Source organism: Chionomys nivalis, chromosome 2 (assembly GCF_950005125.1).
Source record: "Chionomys nivalis chromosome 2, mChiNiv1.1, whole genome shotgun sequence".
Taxonomy (NCBI): Eukaryota; Metazoa; Chordata; class Mammalia; order Rodentia; family Cricetidae; genus Chionomys; species Chionomys nivalis.
In genome coordinates this window covers 20705041-20719118 of record NC_080087.1, presented here as the reverse complement: position 1 = coordinate 20719118, position 14078 = coordinate 20705041, and the positions used below count along the sequence as shown (strand labels likewise).

Sequence of the window (14078 nt, the reverse complement as noted above, 5' to 3'; positions counted from 1 at the left end):
CCTTCGCTATCATGAATAGGATGCTCTTGTCCAGAACTGTATAACTGTGATTTAAATTCATGCAATCGAGTTCTGCTTTTGTGAAAACGAAGATGGATTGGCCACTGCCATCCTTCAAATGCCCTCCTCTGCTTCTCAGAGAATCTGTGGGTCTTTCCTCGCTTTGGAGTTTTGAAAATAATTCCCATGTGTGTTGACTTCCGTCCTAGACTTTATTTTCTGTCTTTTCCCACTCTTGTGTCCCTTACAACACTTTTTATGCTATCAGTCTGTTGGGAAAACTTTCCTTCTGTCTTTCTGTATCTTGGCAACAATGTTTTGGTTTTTCTCTGTTTTGTTTTGTTTTAATATCAGAATTTTCTTGGCTACTCATTCTTTCAGTTTCTGTGTACTCTGCCCTTCATATCTTTTGTAAAGCACTGGTCTTGGTGTCAGAGTTGAGCTCAGTTCATCTGCCTGCTTGCCTCCAGACATCAGCGCTACTCACTAACGATGGCACCATGAACTGGGATACTTTTAATATGCTAAGAGCTTAAGACAGACAGTACTGGGCATCTTTAATATCTCCTAAGCAATATATTCAGGGCTAAATTAGAAATCTGTGCATAGCTGCTCTTGTAAGTACAATCATATAATTAGAAAAAATTAACATTCTCATTATTCAGAAAACATAGGATAAAGTCAATGTTTCAGCAGTAGAAAGAGATGGGTGGGTTTTTTTGTTTGGTTGGTTGGTTGATTTTGTTATTCTGGCTCTGGGACACGAACCCACAGCCTTCTGCATGCTAAGCTCTGTCACTGGTCTTACACCCTCTGACCCTTGCTTCTTTCACTTGAAATGCTCCTTTCCATTCTCTTTGTTGTATTCACTTCCTTCACTTTACCCTCAAAGTGCACAGTTTGCTTTAATCGTCAACCTTGCTCTTTTTGTCCTTCAGAGATGCCATACTTGCTTGACGAAACCTCAGGGAAATGATAACGCTTTGAATTCATTGGAAACAGTCATGTGTCTTGCTTTTAATTTTTATTCATTCAATTTTTTTTTTTTTTTTTTTTTTTTTTTTTTTTTTTGGTTTGGGAAAACCGACATGCATGACATTTCGGAATCTTGTCCCTTTTTAAATTCAATCCCCCTCCAAACATGTTCTCAGCTGCATGCCCATCCCATTGGCTCACTCGCCTCATCCCAAGCATCATCCAAAAGAGGTTTTTATAATTATCTGTACAAGAGATGAATGAGCTCAGAATATTTTGCTTATGCTCCATTTATGCAGATTACCAGAGTTCAAAGATTGTTTTCTTTTTCTTTTGTTGTTTTTATAATCCGCTTTCCCTCCTGAAAGAGCGCTTTTTTGAGAGCTGGTGACCTCACCAGAAGTGAGAACTTCTTCCTCGCAGCGCTCAGTGCTTGTTAGCCCTCCGCTGTTGAAGAATCTGATTCTGCTGTCTTAACACATCACTTGGAGAGATGTTTAGCTGGGGAGTCTGAAAACTAGCCCATTCGTTAAGCCCTTTATTTTAGGCATAAATGCCTACAGCAGGCGCATGAAAACCCAAATAAGCTTCTAATTTATTACAGTCATCATTTCCACATAAATGCCTCGTGAGTTATTTCCTATGCATCAGAGAAAGCGTGCTGGGCTCCAGGGTTGAGGGAGATGTTGTCATTTAAAGCAGGGACGTGCGAAAGTCATAAAGTGATCGGGCATCTGGGCGCCATCCCGTGTCTGCGAAGCCCTGAGTCACAGGAAAGGAACTAGAATAAAGTCCCTGCCTTTGCAAAACTGAGAGAAAGCATTTGGCACCATAAGCTACAAGGGGAAAGTTAATGTTAAAAATTTGCCTTGAGAGGTGGCCATAATATTGTTACCTGATTAGGTGAGCTGGTGATTCCTTTTGTATAGAGGAGTCGTTTTATGGACGAGATATAAAGCTGGTTGACTATGAAGAAAGCAGGGTTACTTGCTGATAGTATAAAACCGAGCTAACCTTCACCAGAAAGTGAACAAGTAGTGATTAGGGAAAGCAAGAGCAAGTGTTGCAGAGAGGTGGATGGCCCCAAATGCCCTTCTCTTCTGCTCCTCTTGGGTGCCATAGCTGCCACCTCCCTGTGTGGCCTGTTCCTGGAAGCTTTGGTTTTACTGTTAAACTCCCAGATTATAAAACCCCGGAATGGAGTTCCTGCCCCTCATTTGCATGTTTTTAATCTTGACTAAGGCTAACCTGCAACGGAATAATCAAGAGGAGCTCCCAGCCTCTTAGCAGAACCAAAATGAAACATCAGAGGATAAACAATGCCGAGAACGTCTGCTTTATGAGCCCAGGGTGCTAAGTCCTTCAGGTCTATGATCTAGATAGTATCGATTCAATATCCTAAACTCAGAGTTTTAGGACTTGCTCTGTGTGTCAAGCAGAAAGCAAGTAGCAGAAGTTAGATCTATGTGCAGTGTTAAATGCCTACTCATTTTCCTCCTCTACCGTGTCTTCTATCTCAATGAGGTATATTAATATATCTAAAATGTATCTGATTAAAAGAAGCAGTGTTCATAGTTTGTATTCTGCTTTTGTGTTCATTCCTTCCATTTTGTGGCTATCCTTAGGGTCTCTGAGCAGCAGGTAATACAGAGCATTACAGCCCAAATTTGCTGTGCAAGCTTTCTCATCAACTGCTTTTTAAAACATTACCTACAACAAAAATTGATATGCTTTGGCAACAGGCAAGGGCCTCGAGTGATTTATTTACTTATTTATTTATTTTGCTAGAGAAATTGGATATAAGTTCCAGAAACAGAAAATCCTGGAAATAGAAATAGTTCCACAAAATTTGAAACCAACTAAAAGTACAATAAGCCTCTCATCATAACTGCAGCAGTATCTTTCCTACTGAAAGTGGAGTGTGTGGTTAGTGACAGACACTCAGTCACCCCTCCACTGGTAAATGTGGTGTCATTCTTTGTGAGAAAAGGGGTAGTAATTAGATAAGTTGAGAGTTAGGTGGGAAAATTACCATCATTTTTGCCCAGGATGGGGAAGGATGTCCCACAGAAAGTGAATAACCCTGTTGGCATGATTGGCTGACTATGAACATACCTTCTTTCCCCTCCTTAACGGTTTAAAACTAAATGACAAAAGTCCTTCCGAAAGGCCTGCTGTCCTTGGCAGAGCATAGGACTCCCAAGACCATGGAGCTGTGAGGGAGCCTTCCTGTACTGAGATTCTGAAGGTTGTGTTTATTTCATTCTTAAGAGTCGTTGTTTTTGCATGTTAAGGGAATGTTAGACTCCCAGTGACCCATGAGAGCACCACATCAGGAAGGTCTCGTGTGACATGAATCATACGTTTTCCCCTCATCGTGCCGCGTGTCCTATTCCCATCCTGTACATCTATTTGTGGCTCGGAGATGCTTTTCACAGGGGACATGTGTTGGGTTGTCTGTGGGTGTGACCTGAGCATAACTGGATTGTCACCTCCCCTCTCTTGTTCCACAGAGAACTTGCAGTTTCGGTGGATTTGACCTGACGAATCGTTCTCTGCATGTTGGCAGTAATAACTCTGACCCTATGGTGAGTAGACCACAGAGAAAAGTTGTCAGTGTGGACTGCAGTGACGTAGATGCCAGCAGTTCCCGTTTTGGTGTCTCAGAGAGTCAATTTCCACTTTGTTCAGTAGTTCAAAACTGTATTGGCAAAGAAACTCCGGAGGCAGAGGCGGATCTCTGTGAGTTTGAGGCCAGCCTGGTCTATAAGAGCTAGTTCCAGTACAGGCTCCAAAGCTACAGAGAAACCCGGTCTCGAACAAACAAAAAACCAGACAAAAGCAAAGAAATTCTGTTGCCTCCATCTTGAAGGTGTTCTCCTGTTACACACGGAATGGATGGGGGCCATCTGTGCCTTTATCCGCTCAGAGTGTCATCGCTCCTTAGAGCCTTTGCTTCAGCGTTCTTTAAGTAACACACACAGATGAGTTTGGCTCCTTTGGCCTTAGTCATAAGGGGTCTGACCCCATGGAGCCCTGTGATGTGGGTCTCATTGAGCAGTCTTATAGGACCTCCGAGACCCATCCTAAGTTTAGAGCTTTCTCATGTGAAGTGTCCTGAAGCAAGCAAAGCAAACCCAGGGCCCTGCTTGCCAAGGTTATTGTCTCCTCAGATACACTTGCTGGTCATGGTCAGGGCCCAGGCCACTATGTTAAAGTTCCCTAAACTTTCCAGCCCCAAAGGAGTAAGTAAGTTTTACATTGTTTTGCTTGCCACTTAAGAATTTTCCCTTGAAACTATAAATGAAGATGTCATGCTTTATAGATATTATGATCTTAAGTCGCTAAGATACACAGCTGTGAGGTAGGAGGCATTACACCATTTCCTGCAAGATTTCAGCTGTTTTATTTGGGTATCAAATTTTATTAGTTCATAAGCCAATAATTTTATGTTGTCAATCTCTACAAACACAAACATCTCCCCCACCCATCCCTTCTTGGGAAGGTTTGTCTTTTAATGCAAAAGAGAACGAGAGATGGCCACAGTCTGGCTTGTTGAAGGAAGGAGAGTTTGCCCTTAGGAGTTGGCTACACTGACTGTCGTACATAGTCACACAGTCTGATGCCCACCTTCTGCCCTTGGGTGAGTCAATCCTAGCACCCCTCCTTTTCCCCCACCCCCACCCTGCTGCTGGGGTTACCTGAACATTGGTTCCTCTAAATCTCTGTGCACTAATGAAATGCAGTTCCCTCAAGGGCTTTTAAGTGGTAGAGCGGGGAAAAAAAAAAAGCAATTGGAAAAGCATGTACTAAGATTAAATAAAATAAAAGTGCCTGAAGCCCCAGTATAAACAGACAAACAAAATACCTCTCAGTAGGTTTTAATTCCTCATCTCAAAGATAAATAAGAGCCTTGAGTTAACAGGAGAAAAATGTGAAGATCCCGGGGAATGCTAATATTTTCTCTGAGGTCTAGGATGTTAATGGTTTGAGTAGTGGAACCGGTTTCTAGCCTTTCTCTCCTAGGACTGATGGTGTGTACGCTCTGTTTTGCAGGGTAAAGAGGGAGATTTTGTGTACAAAGAGGTAATCAAATCGCCCACTGCCTCCCGCATCTCTCTTGGGAAAAAGGTGAAGTCGGTGAAAGATACAATGAGGAAGCGGATGTCTAAGAAATACAGCAGCCCCGTCTCCGAGCAGGTGTGTGGCCATCTTGCTGTGACCCAGGTTCTTGCTGAGCACGGTCCACTTGGGCTATAATGGTGCTGTAATGTATGTGTGTTCCTTGGCATTAACCAGCTGCTAGATCAGGCTGTATGTGTGAAGAAAAAGAAGGCGTTTGCTACGGAAACAGTTGTTTAGCAGTTAGGGCTTTCCAGATACCATTCTTAGTTCTGGGACTAGAAAACACAGGCCCTGTGTATTCATGGCTTTTCTGGTTGCTGCATCAAAATACAAGACCAAAGCAGCTGAAGAACGGAGGAGAAGCTTTATTTAGCTCCCAGCGTCAAGACACAGTGTTCATGGCAGGCAGATAGTGCCTTGAGTCACTGGTCACATTGTCCTTCATCAGGAAGTAGACAGAGACGTGAAGGCTGCCGCTCAGTCCCCGCTCTCCTTTCTGTGCAGTCTATGGACTGATAACCACTGTATTCAGGTGAACTTCCACCTGAACTACTTTAATCTAGAAAACCCATGACAGATGTGCCTGGAGCTTCGTTTCCATGGTGATTCTAAACCCTATCGAGTTGACAATTATGATGAAACCTTCACAGCAGGCCTCCCATTTCAGAGAAATGAAGACAAGGCCACACAGAAACAGATTCTGCTGGACTGTCAGCACACTAGAATAAACCTAGTGAATACATTTAAGCACAGGGGGCCAGGGGATTCTTTCCCCAAATACCCTTGTTGTAAAGAAAGAGAGTATCTCCTTTAGAAGTACTCTTTGGAGCTAGAGAGCTGGTGCTGTGGTTAAGAGCCATTGCTGCTCTGATAAAGGACTCGGGTATGGTTTTCAGCACCCACATGGTGGCTCACAACAGTCTATAACTCCAGTTCCAAGGAATCCAGTGCCCAGCTCTGGTCTCTGCTGGCACCAGGCACACATGTGGGATGCATATAGACATATACATAATGCAAATACTTATGTACCAAAATTAAAAATAAGTAAATTTTTTCTTTTAAGTGTTCTTGGCCCAACTGACTTTTCAGATGTAGGCTATATTGTTCTAGAAGTATGTAGTAGTTACCAAGGGGAAATCTTACAGAGATACTTTCTGGCTACTAGATTGCAATAGTCAGGCAGGTTTTTATTTGGGGCGAGAGCAGAAGGCCATCTCGCTGGCACTGTGTGTCATCGGGATATCACAAACTGACTTTGCACCCCTGGTTCTATAGAAAAAAACTTTCATCGTTAACGAAACACATCAATTTTTGTCTTAATTGCACGTGTGGAAGGAAGAACACCTAGAGGTCTGAACTTTGAGATAGTTTTGACCTTGGATTTCAAAACCTTCTTACCCCTTTACGGTTACTCATTTTGCAGCCCATTAAAGTACCTGCTTGAAATGCATAAAGAATGCTGCTCCAGCCTGCCAGTAAAACCGGCTGGGACCATAGGCACTTCTGCTCAGCTGCTGCCCCCTGGCGGCTAAACACAGCATCTTCGTCCTGTCACTCCTTTCAGCAATATTGCAGAAATAGAAACAATCTGGCCAGTTGTTTCTAAGAAACAGCTTAGCCTAAATTTTTCCCCTTAAAGTTAACTAACTGCCCTCTGATTGTCCTTCTAAATACTATATTAAGAGTGGGTTGAACTTGATCTGCATTTGAGGCCCAGCTTGTTCCTGAGCATCCTGAGCCCCTAAGCTGTTTTTATATATGCTAGATGGGATTTTCCCCAGAAATTTTAAGAAAATCTGTTTGAACTTGAAAAACAACATTGGAGTACTCCGTAAGCAGTACTGCTATCTATAAATGTAAATGTAAGCAAGGATGTAGGCTTTAGGAAATTATTGTAGATAGGACCAAGTATAGGCATCAACATCCATTTTACTGATAAAGATGAAGACCAAATTGCCTAGAATTATGAAACATTACCTGTCTACTCAGAAAACTCAATTCTATTGAAACTGTTTCAGAACTCGGGACTTGAGGGAATGCCCGGCTCCCCTGCCTCAGTAAAGCCTGATTCTGAACATGTGGACAAGCCCAAGCTCAAAGCCGGAGGCTCTGTAGAAAGCCTTCGGAGTTCTCTGAGTGGCCAGAGCTCAATGAGTAAGTATCGTTTGCAATGTTTCATGATTTCCTTTCAGAGTTACAGACAGACGTTCATTTGGGCCTCAAGCTAAGGCAAGTTGAAGCTGCATGAGTCCAAGTACCCATCCTTGGGGTGCTATTGTATATTTATCCAGCCCTGGTGAAGAGGAATGTTTGCTTTTTGATTGGCAAAGATAGAAAATGCATCTCTGATGAAGGATCTTCCAGAGAATAAGCCAATGGTCAACATGCATGGAGATGACCACAAAATACAGGAATCTGAGCAAGGAAGGGATTCTAAGTATTGATAACAGATATAAGTAAGCTTTCCCATGCCTGGCGGTGGTGGCGCACGCCTTTAATCCCAGCACTCGGGAGGCAGAGGCAGGCGGATCTCTGGGAGTTCGAGGCCAGCCTGGTCTACAAGAGCTAATTCCGGGACAGGCATCAAAAGCTACAGAGAAACCCTGTCTCGAAAAACCAAAAAAAAAAAAAAAAAAAAAGTAAGCTTTCCCAGGACCAGCGATGGCAGGAGGAGGTAGTGTGTGAATCCAGAACTTTATGTTCTCTCTCTCAGGCAAGTTACTCTACTGCTTGGTTTGTTTCCTCCCTATAATATATATACTAGAGGCACTAAGTGCTATGGGCAAAGGCCAGGGCCTGGCATTGCAGCTTCGTCCTCTGCTGAGTCAATGGCCCAAGGATTCCTATCATGAGGATAAGGTGCTGGGAGTCCCGTGTCACCTAAGGAACAAGTTAGGATGTCAGTCAGAGTCATACAGGGCCCCGTGGTGATCCCGTCTCACTGCTGTGGCTCATAGCTCCCTTCCTGGGCCTCTTCTCATGCACAGTTCTAGCGGTACCTTTCCTCTTCTTTACATGGGAAGGCTGTGCATATCCCTGTACATCCTGTTCTCCCTATGCAGGTGGTCAGACCGTGAGTACCACCGATTCCTCCACCAGCAACAGGGAAAGCGTCAAGTCAGAAGATGGTGATGACGAAGAGCCTCCTTACCGGGGTCCCTTCTGTGGCCGTGCCCGAGTGCACACTGACTTCACCCCCAGCCCTTATGACACAGACTCTCTGAAGCTCAAGGTAGGCTTGTCCCTGGTCTTGGACAACTAACCCAAGCTCTCTTGTCTCTTGGGAAGGGTTTCTGTCTTCCCTGTTATTGGATGCATACAGACTTATCATCCAGACTAGCTCATGATTTTAGTCATGGCTACCTTGACCCCACTGGTCTCCTTTATAATGAGAATAAAATAGAACCAGACAGTGGTCAAGGTCAAGCATGCGGAAGATGTACATTAACTCTCTATTACCATCACTTCCTCCCTGGCACTGTCTTTTGGTCCCAGATTCCTTCTAGAACGTCCATGGCCCTTCCTCTATGCTTCCTTTATCTGAAGGGAATAGCTGCCCTGGATATGTACAGAGATGTTTACAGGGAACCTAAAGACGCAGTTCGACCTAGAGTAGGATGTGGCCACTGGTTAGGGGACACCCTCTTGTGGCTTGTGGCAAGCTCTTTCCCCAGGACTAGGATGCTATTCCAAGAGTCAAGGTAGGCAACCTGAGAACATTTGTGACAGCCAAGGCCCACCTGACCCTGAAGACCAGAAGGCAGGGAAGGTTGTAACCTGGGATCAGCATGGCATCAAACACAGAGTGTTCTATCTGCCCTCTGCCAAGCTCCCAATCATATCCTGTCTCAGTCATTCAGGACGGTGACCTGTGGAGCTGGAGTGATGGCTCAGTCAGTAACATGCTTGTTGTCCAAAGCACGAGGACCCAAGTTCAAATCCCCGGTACCTGTGTAAAAGCTGGATATGGTGGTGCAACCCATAAACCAGTTCTGTGGGTATTGAGACAGGTGGACTAATCCCTGGAGCTTATTGGTCAGCCAGCCAATTGATGGGATCTAGATTCAGTGAGAATCCCTGTCTCAAAAATAAGATGGAATGCCATGAAGAAAACGACTGGACATTTACCTCTGGTCCCCACATGCACATAGGCATACACCACACCAACATATCTGCATGACCCCTACATATAAACACACACAAAATTTAAGCAGGAAGCTGACTATTCTAATATACGAATCCTAATTTTGTAGCACTTTCCCCAGCTCTCTGAATTATGTCATTGCTCCTGTTTAGAAATGTAGCTAATGGAAAGATCTTTGTTCCCTGGGCCGCAGAAAGGAGACATCATTGATATAATCAGCAAGCCACCCATGGGCACCTGGATGGGGCTCTTGAACAACAAAGTCGGCACGTTCAAGTTCATCTACGTGGATGTGCTGAACGAGGAAGAGGAGAAGCCCAAGCGGCCTGCCAGGAGGAAGAGGAAGGGAAGACCACCCCAGCCGAAGTCTGTGGAGGATCTCTTGGATCGAATCAACCTCAAAGTCAGTCTCTGATTACACGTGTCGTATCGTGTCCTTGTCCTTTCCTCTCCCTAAACTGGGCAAGTGACCGATGTCATGTTGCAAGTGTGACTCATTAATACCACCAGTACTCGACAGGAATAGTGACCCATAGCCTGATGCTGCCCTTGACCTCTAGGAAGGCGATAGCACAGCATAAGCTCGGTATCAGTATTCTGCTCACAGCCGTCTCCATGGGACCGTGAGACACCCGCCTTCTTACCTCCCCCTTGCTGTACATCCCAGTGCCTTCCAGAAGATTATTCCTACAGTAGTAGATTCTGATTTTCAACTTATAAAACATTTTGCTCCGGAAAAATTCAAAGGTTTTGCTAAGCTGAATTTTAATAAGCCCTCCAAATGTAAAAGGAGTCTTCCTACCATGGGCCATGTGGTGATAAAGGAATTAGTTCCTGTCTGGGGCACAGTGACAGTAAGTGGGATTCACCACCACAGTGTGCAGCAGGTATTGTCTTAAACCATCAGTGAGTGAGCACTACACCCCTATCTGCCTACAAGGCTGGAAGACTGTGAGCCACCGCATACATTACAAATGATACTCGCCCCTTGATTAGCATAAAAGCTATTATGGGAAGAAGTCTGAGGGGGTCTCAGGCTAGTTTTTGGACATGCCTCATACAGCTAGGCCGTGGGCCCCCTTTGATCTCCTTGCTCTACTTCACAGGAACACATGCCCACTTTCTTGTTCAATGGTTATGAAGACCTGGACACCTTCAAGCTCCTGGAGGAAGAAGACTTAGATGAATTAAATATCAGGGACCCAGAACACAGAGCAGTGCTCTTGACGGCGGTGGAGCTGTTACAGGAATATGACAGTAAGTTCAGACACATACACACATGTGCGCATGCACACACACACACAAATACACACACTGCTAGATGAATATCATCATGATTATTATTGTCACCAATGGGCCTCAAATCACGTGCTTAGGGTCCCTGGAGTCACTCAGTTGGTCTCGTTCTTTCCAAAGCCAAGGTTAATTTCCTATTACGACAAGACAGTTCACAGACCAGACATGCCTGTCAATGTGGGGTAAAAGGCATGCTACCCCAGGGGCTTTCTGAGGAACCAGTAGGCTCTACCTTGTTCTTGATGGAATACGCTGTCTTCAGCAGGTCAATTAATCCCTGGGTAAACAAAAGCAAGCCAAAACAACAAAATGGCTGATTCTTTATTCTTCAGTCTGACCCCCCCCCCCCAAAAAAAAAAACAACAAACCTCTTAAACTGATTCACCATGGAGGAAATATCCTTTCCAGTTCTTGAATTCAAGTGCATTTTCTTTCCGTGCTTCCAGGGTACCAGTAGCTAATGGATTTCTATCACTGAAAGACAGGCTAAAACCATGGTTGATGATGGGGAAGAGTTACGTATTATAAATGATCCCCAGCTTAAAATTTTCTTGCTTTCCGATGCCAGGAAAGCAATTAACAGTTGTTAGAAACTATACTCCGAATTTTGAGTCCCGCTCTTTTTCTAGGCAAGGAATAGGCCGTCTGCAAGCTTTCAGTGCTGAGCTGGAGTCCCTGGTCAGCCTGAGATTATGGTGGGCAGCTGCTTACTCTCCACACTGTCCCAGCTTGTTGACTGGGACGTTCACTGGATTTGGGCTATTGTGCGCATGTTAGCGTATACTATCCGAGCATACGGTTGTAAACTGAGGAACATTTGTATTTTCTGGATGCATAAGACCCAGGAGAAAAGGAAGCAACTGTGTCAGTAAATTCACCCTTTTAAACCAGAAACAGGAAGGAATGGCTATGGCTATCAATAGAATTTCGAACCTTAGCTGACGTCAGCTTGACATCGAGATCACATAGGAGCCCAGCCTTTGGATACATCTGTGAGGGACTTCTCTAGAATAAATTAGCCTTGGAGCATACCTGTGAAGGAGTGGGTGGATGAGGGCCACTAAGGAGGAAGGACGTACTTTGGCTGTGGGTGTTGCCCTTGCGTGGGCTGAGGTCCTGGACTAAACAGAGGAGAGTGTGAACCGTGTACTCACGTTCATCTCTGTCTGCTGACTGTGACTGCCATGTCACCAACTGCTCAAGCACCCGCGGTTTGCCCACCAGGATGGACTTTCCCCCACACCCTTAATAAACTCTTCAGCTGCTTTGATCGGAGCCTTTATTACAGCCTCAGGAGAAAAAATTAATACATGAGGTAAACAGGCATCCTTCAGGTCTGGGCTTCGGGTGGTGGGGGCGGGGTGGGTATGACCTGTTGTGGAGTTTTGTGACCCGGTCTCTGTAGCATCTGACCCTCTAGAGATACCCTGGGTCTCTGGCCAGGTTGTGTGTAAACAGCCTGCCTAGTGACTGGTGTGGCTGACCTGCTCTATCAATATGAATTAGAGTTGAACCATCTGTTCCCCTGGACCACATCTGCTCCGTATTATCTGCCATTTACTCTTCCCCAACCATGGAGGACAGCTGGCTTATATACATCATGCGTTACATTTCCTGTTTCATTTAGATGTCAGAAGAGCAAAGCTAAATCCTGCACATCGGCAGGGATCTGAGCCGAGTTTGACATAACACATTGGCTCAGACCCATTGTCCCAGGCTCATAGCCTAAGTAAGATTTGTACCAGAATAGTTTTATAGGATATCGTTATCTGCCGTGATGCTAACTTGGAGGCTCTGACGGACTCCTTATTTCTTCATAAATCCCATTTGGGGTCTATGCGTTTCCATTGTTTGTAGTTTCTCTGATACCTAAAATAGTATCTCCTTTTATTGATCCTGAAGCAAAGGCTTCGAGGCTTGGCGATTCTAATTAGTGTTGAGAGGTCATATCCAGATGTGGCCTAGTGATGTAAGCCTTCCCATCCAATGCAGTTAAAGTCATTGTAATGAAGAAAACCTCTCTCCAGGTCCCTCAGTCACTTGGAGAAACCCAGTACCGTTCTGCCAAGTTGGGTTTGTAGGCAGTCGAGACATAGAGCGCTAATAAGGTTCCCAGAGAAATGTGGGAATATCTTGAAGTGATCTAGCTCACTTCCACTGAAACTAATACATCTCTAGCATGGCTTGCAAGCCAGACCCAGCTGGTGTCCTCCCAGGAGACGAGGGAAGGGGCCTGCAGTCGGCCTTCCATTTGGAGATTACCAGCTCTTTTACATCCTCTAAATGAAAAATGCCCTTAAATGGTTTACCTTTAAAAAATATTACAGTGTAAAAGACACATACCATATCGTTTGCCATCTTAACCACTGTTAAGAGTGAAGCTCAATAGAAACAGTTATTTGAAGCTGACCACAGTGGCTATGGCCATGGTGGCTCATAGCTGTAATCCCCACTTACTGTTTCCCAGGGAATTGACCGTTGACACAAGTATGGCAGAATTACTGAAAGGCCTAGGCTACAGGGAGAGACCCTCACTAAAAGAAAGGAGGTGTTCTTTTCTTTATATAAAACTTTTAATTAAAGATTATTTGAAGCATGCAGGAGCACTTCACGAATTCAGGGGCAGCGAACAGTCTGCCATATAGGAAATACTGTAAACCCTTGGAAGCGGCTTCCCCAAGAACGCCATCTCCCCCCATTTCCAAGGAAACTGCTCTCTAGAAAACGGTGTGTGTGCTTATGTGCCATCGCTTTTGATATTTGAGTAACTCAGTGTCTTTGCAAATCCCGCCTGTGTGCATGCTCACGCATGAGTGGCTTGGCAGGCGAGAGCTTTAGACCCAGCATTCTGAGTCCCTTCTGCTTGTGCCCAAACTGGACTCCAGCCCTTCTGATCTTGTTTGACTGACAACTGGCTTCTTCCTCGCCGTCTTGAGTCTTTTCTCTGTTGGCATTGATGCTAGCAAGCGTAGGAGAAGGATCTAGACCCGGAAGACCTTTCTTCCTTCTTGAGAAAATGGTGCTCTTGTCCCGTGTCATATGTGCCCCACGTGACTGTGAACTGTGCCATGGTTCTCAGGCATGAGAGAAAGTCTTTCCTTTTCTGTAAGGACAGGATTTAATAATGCCTGGTAAGGCGGGTTCCCAGGATGCACTTCTCAACCTCAGCAGGAGTGCCGTGTTCTCTTTTCTATGCCCTAGTAGGCACTCTGCAGTCTGTGTTGCTGCTCTGTCTGCTATACCGAACTGTTGGCACCGGGGACACAAGAGTGAGCCCTCTTCCTGGGTAGCAAAAGACAGCCCAAAGCCCTCATTTGCGAGTATCATTTTCCTAAATAGCATGCTAGACAAGAACAAAGGCCAGTCCAAATCCACAGGCTCTTCCACAGGATGAGAACATCGCTGTAGAATGTTCCAGTGTGAGGTTGTTTGCGGGGGGAGGGGCGGTATTTGCTCATGGGCTTCTAATTTGTTAATCTCTCACTAATCTTTTGGTAATTAGCACTCTTTTGGGCTATACTTTGAGAAGTTTTTCTGA

At 44.9% G+C, this 14078-nt stretch overlaps 1 protein-coding gene across 6 annotated transcripts in view; it reads left to right on the top strand.

Annotated features, from left to right (window-relative positions):
* The window catches only part of Sash1 (SAM and SH3 domain containing 1), a 168552-nt gene that overhangs the window by 142006 nt on the left and 12468 nt on the right, over positions 1–14078 (top strand). For all 6 annotated transcript variants that reach the window (XM_057761365.1, XM_057761364.1, XM_057761367.1 and 3 more), the window contains 6 exons: positions 3489–3563; positions 5032–5175; positions 7119–7254; positions 8163–8332; positions 9438–9647; positions 10351–10501. In XM_057761365.1, the coding sequence (XP_057617348.1) occupies positions 3489–3563; positions 5032–5175; positions 7119–7254; positions 8163–8332; positions 9438–9647; positions 10351–10501 (886 nt within the window). The remainder of the gene's footprint in view (positions 1–3488; positions 3564–5031; positions 5176–7118; positions 7255–8162; positions 8333–9437; positions 9648–10350; positions 10502–14078) is intronic.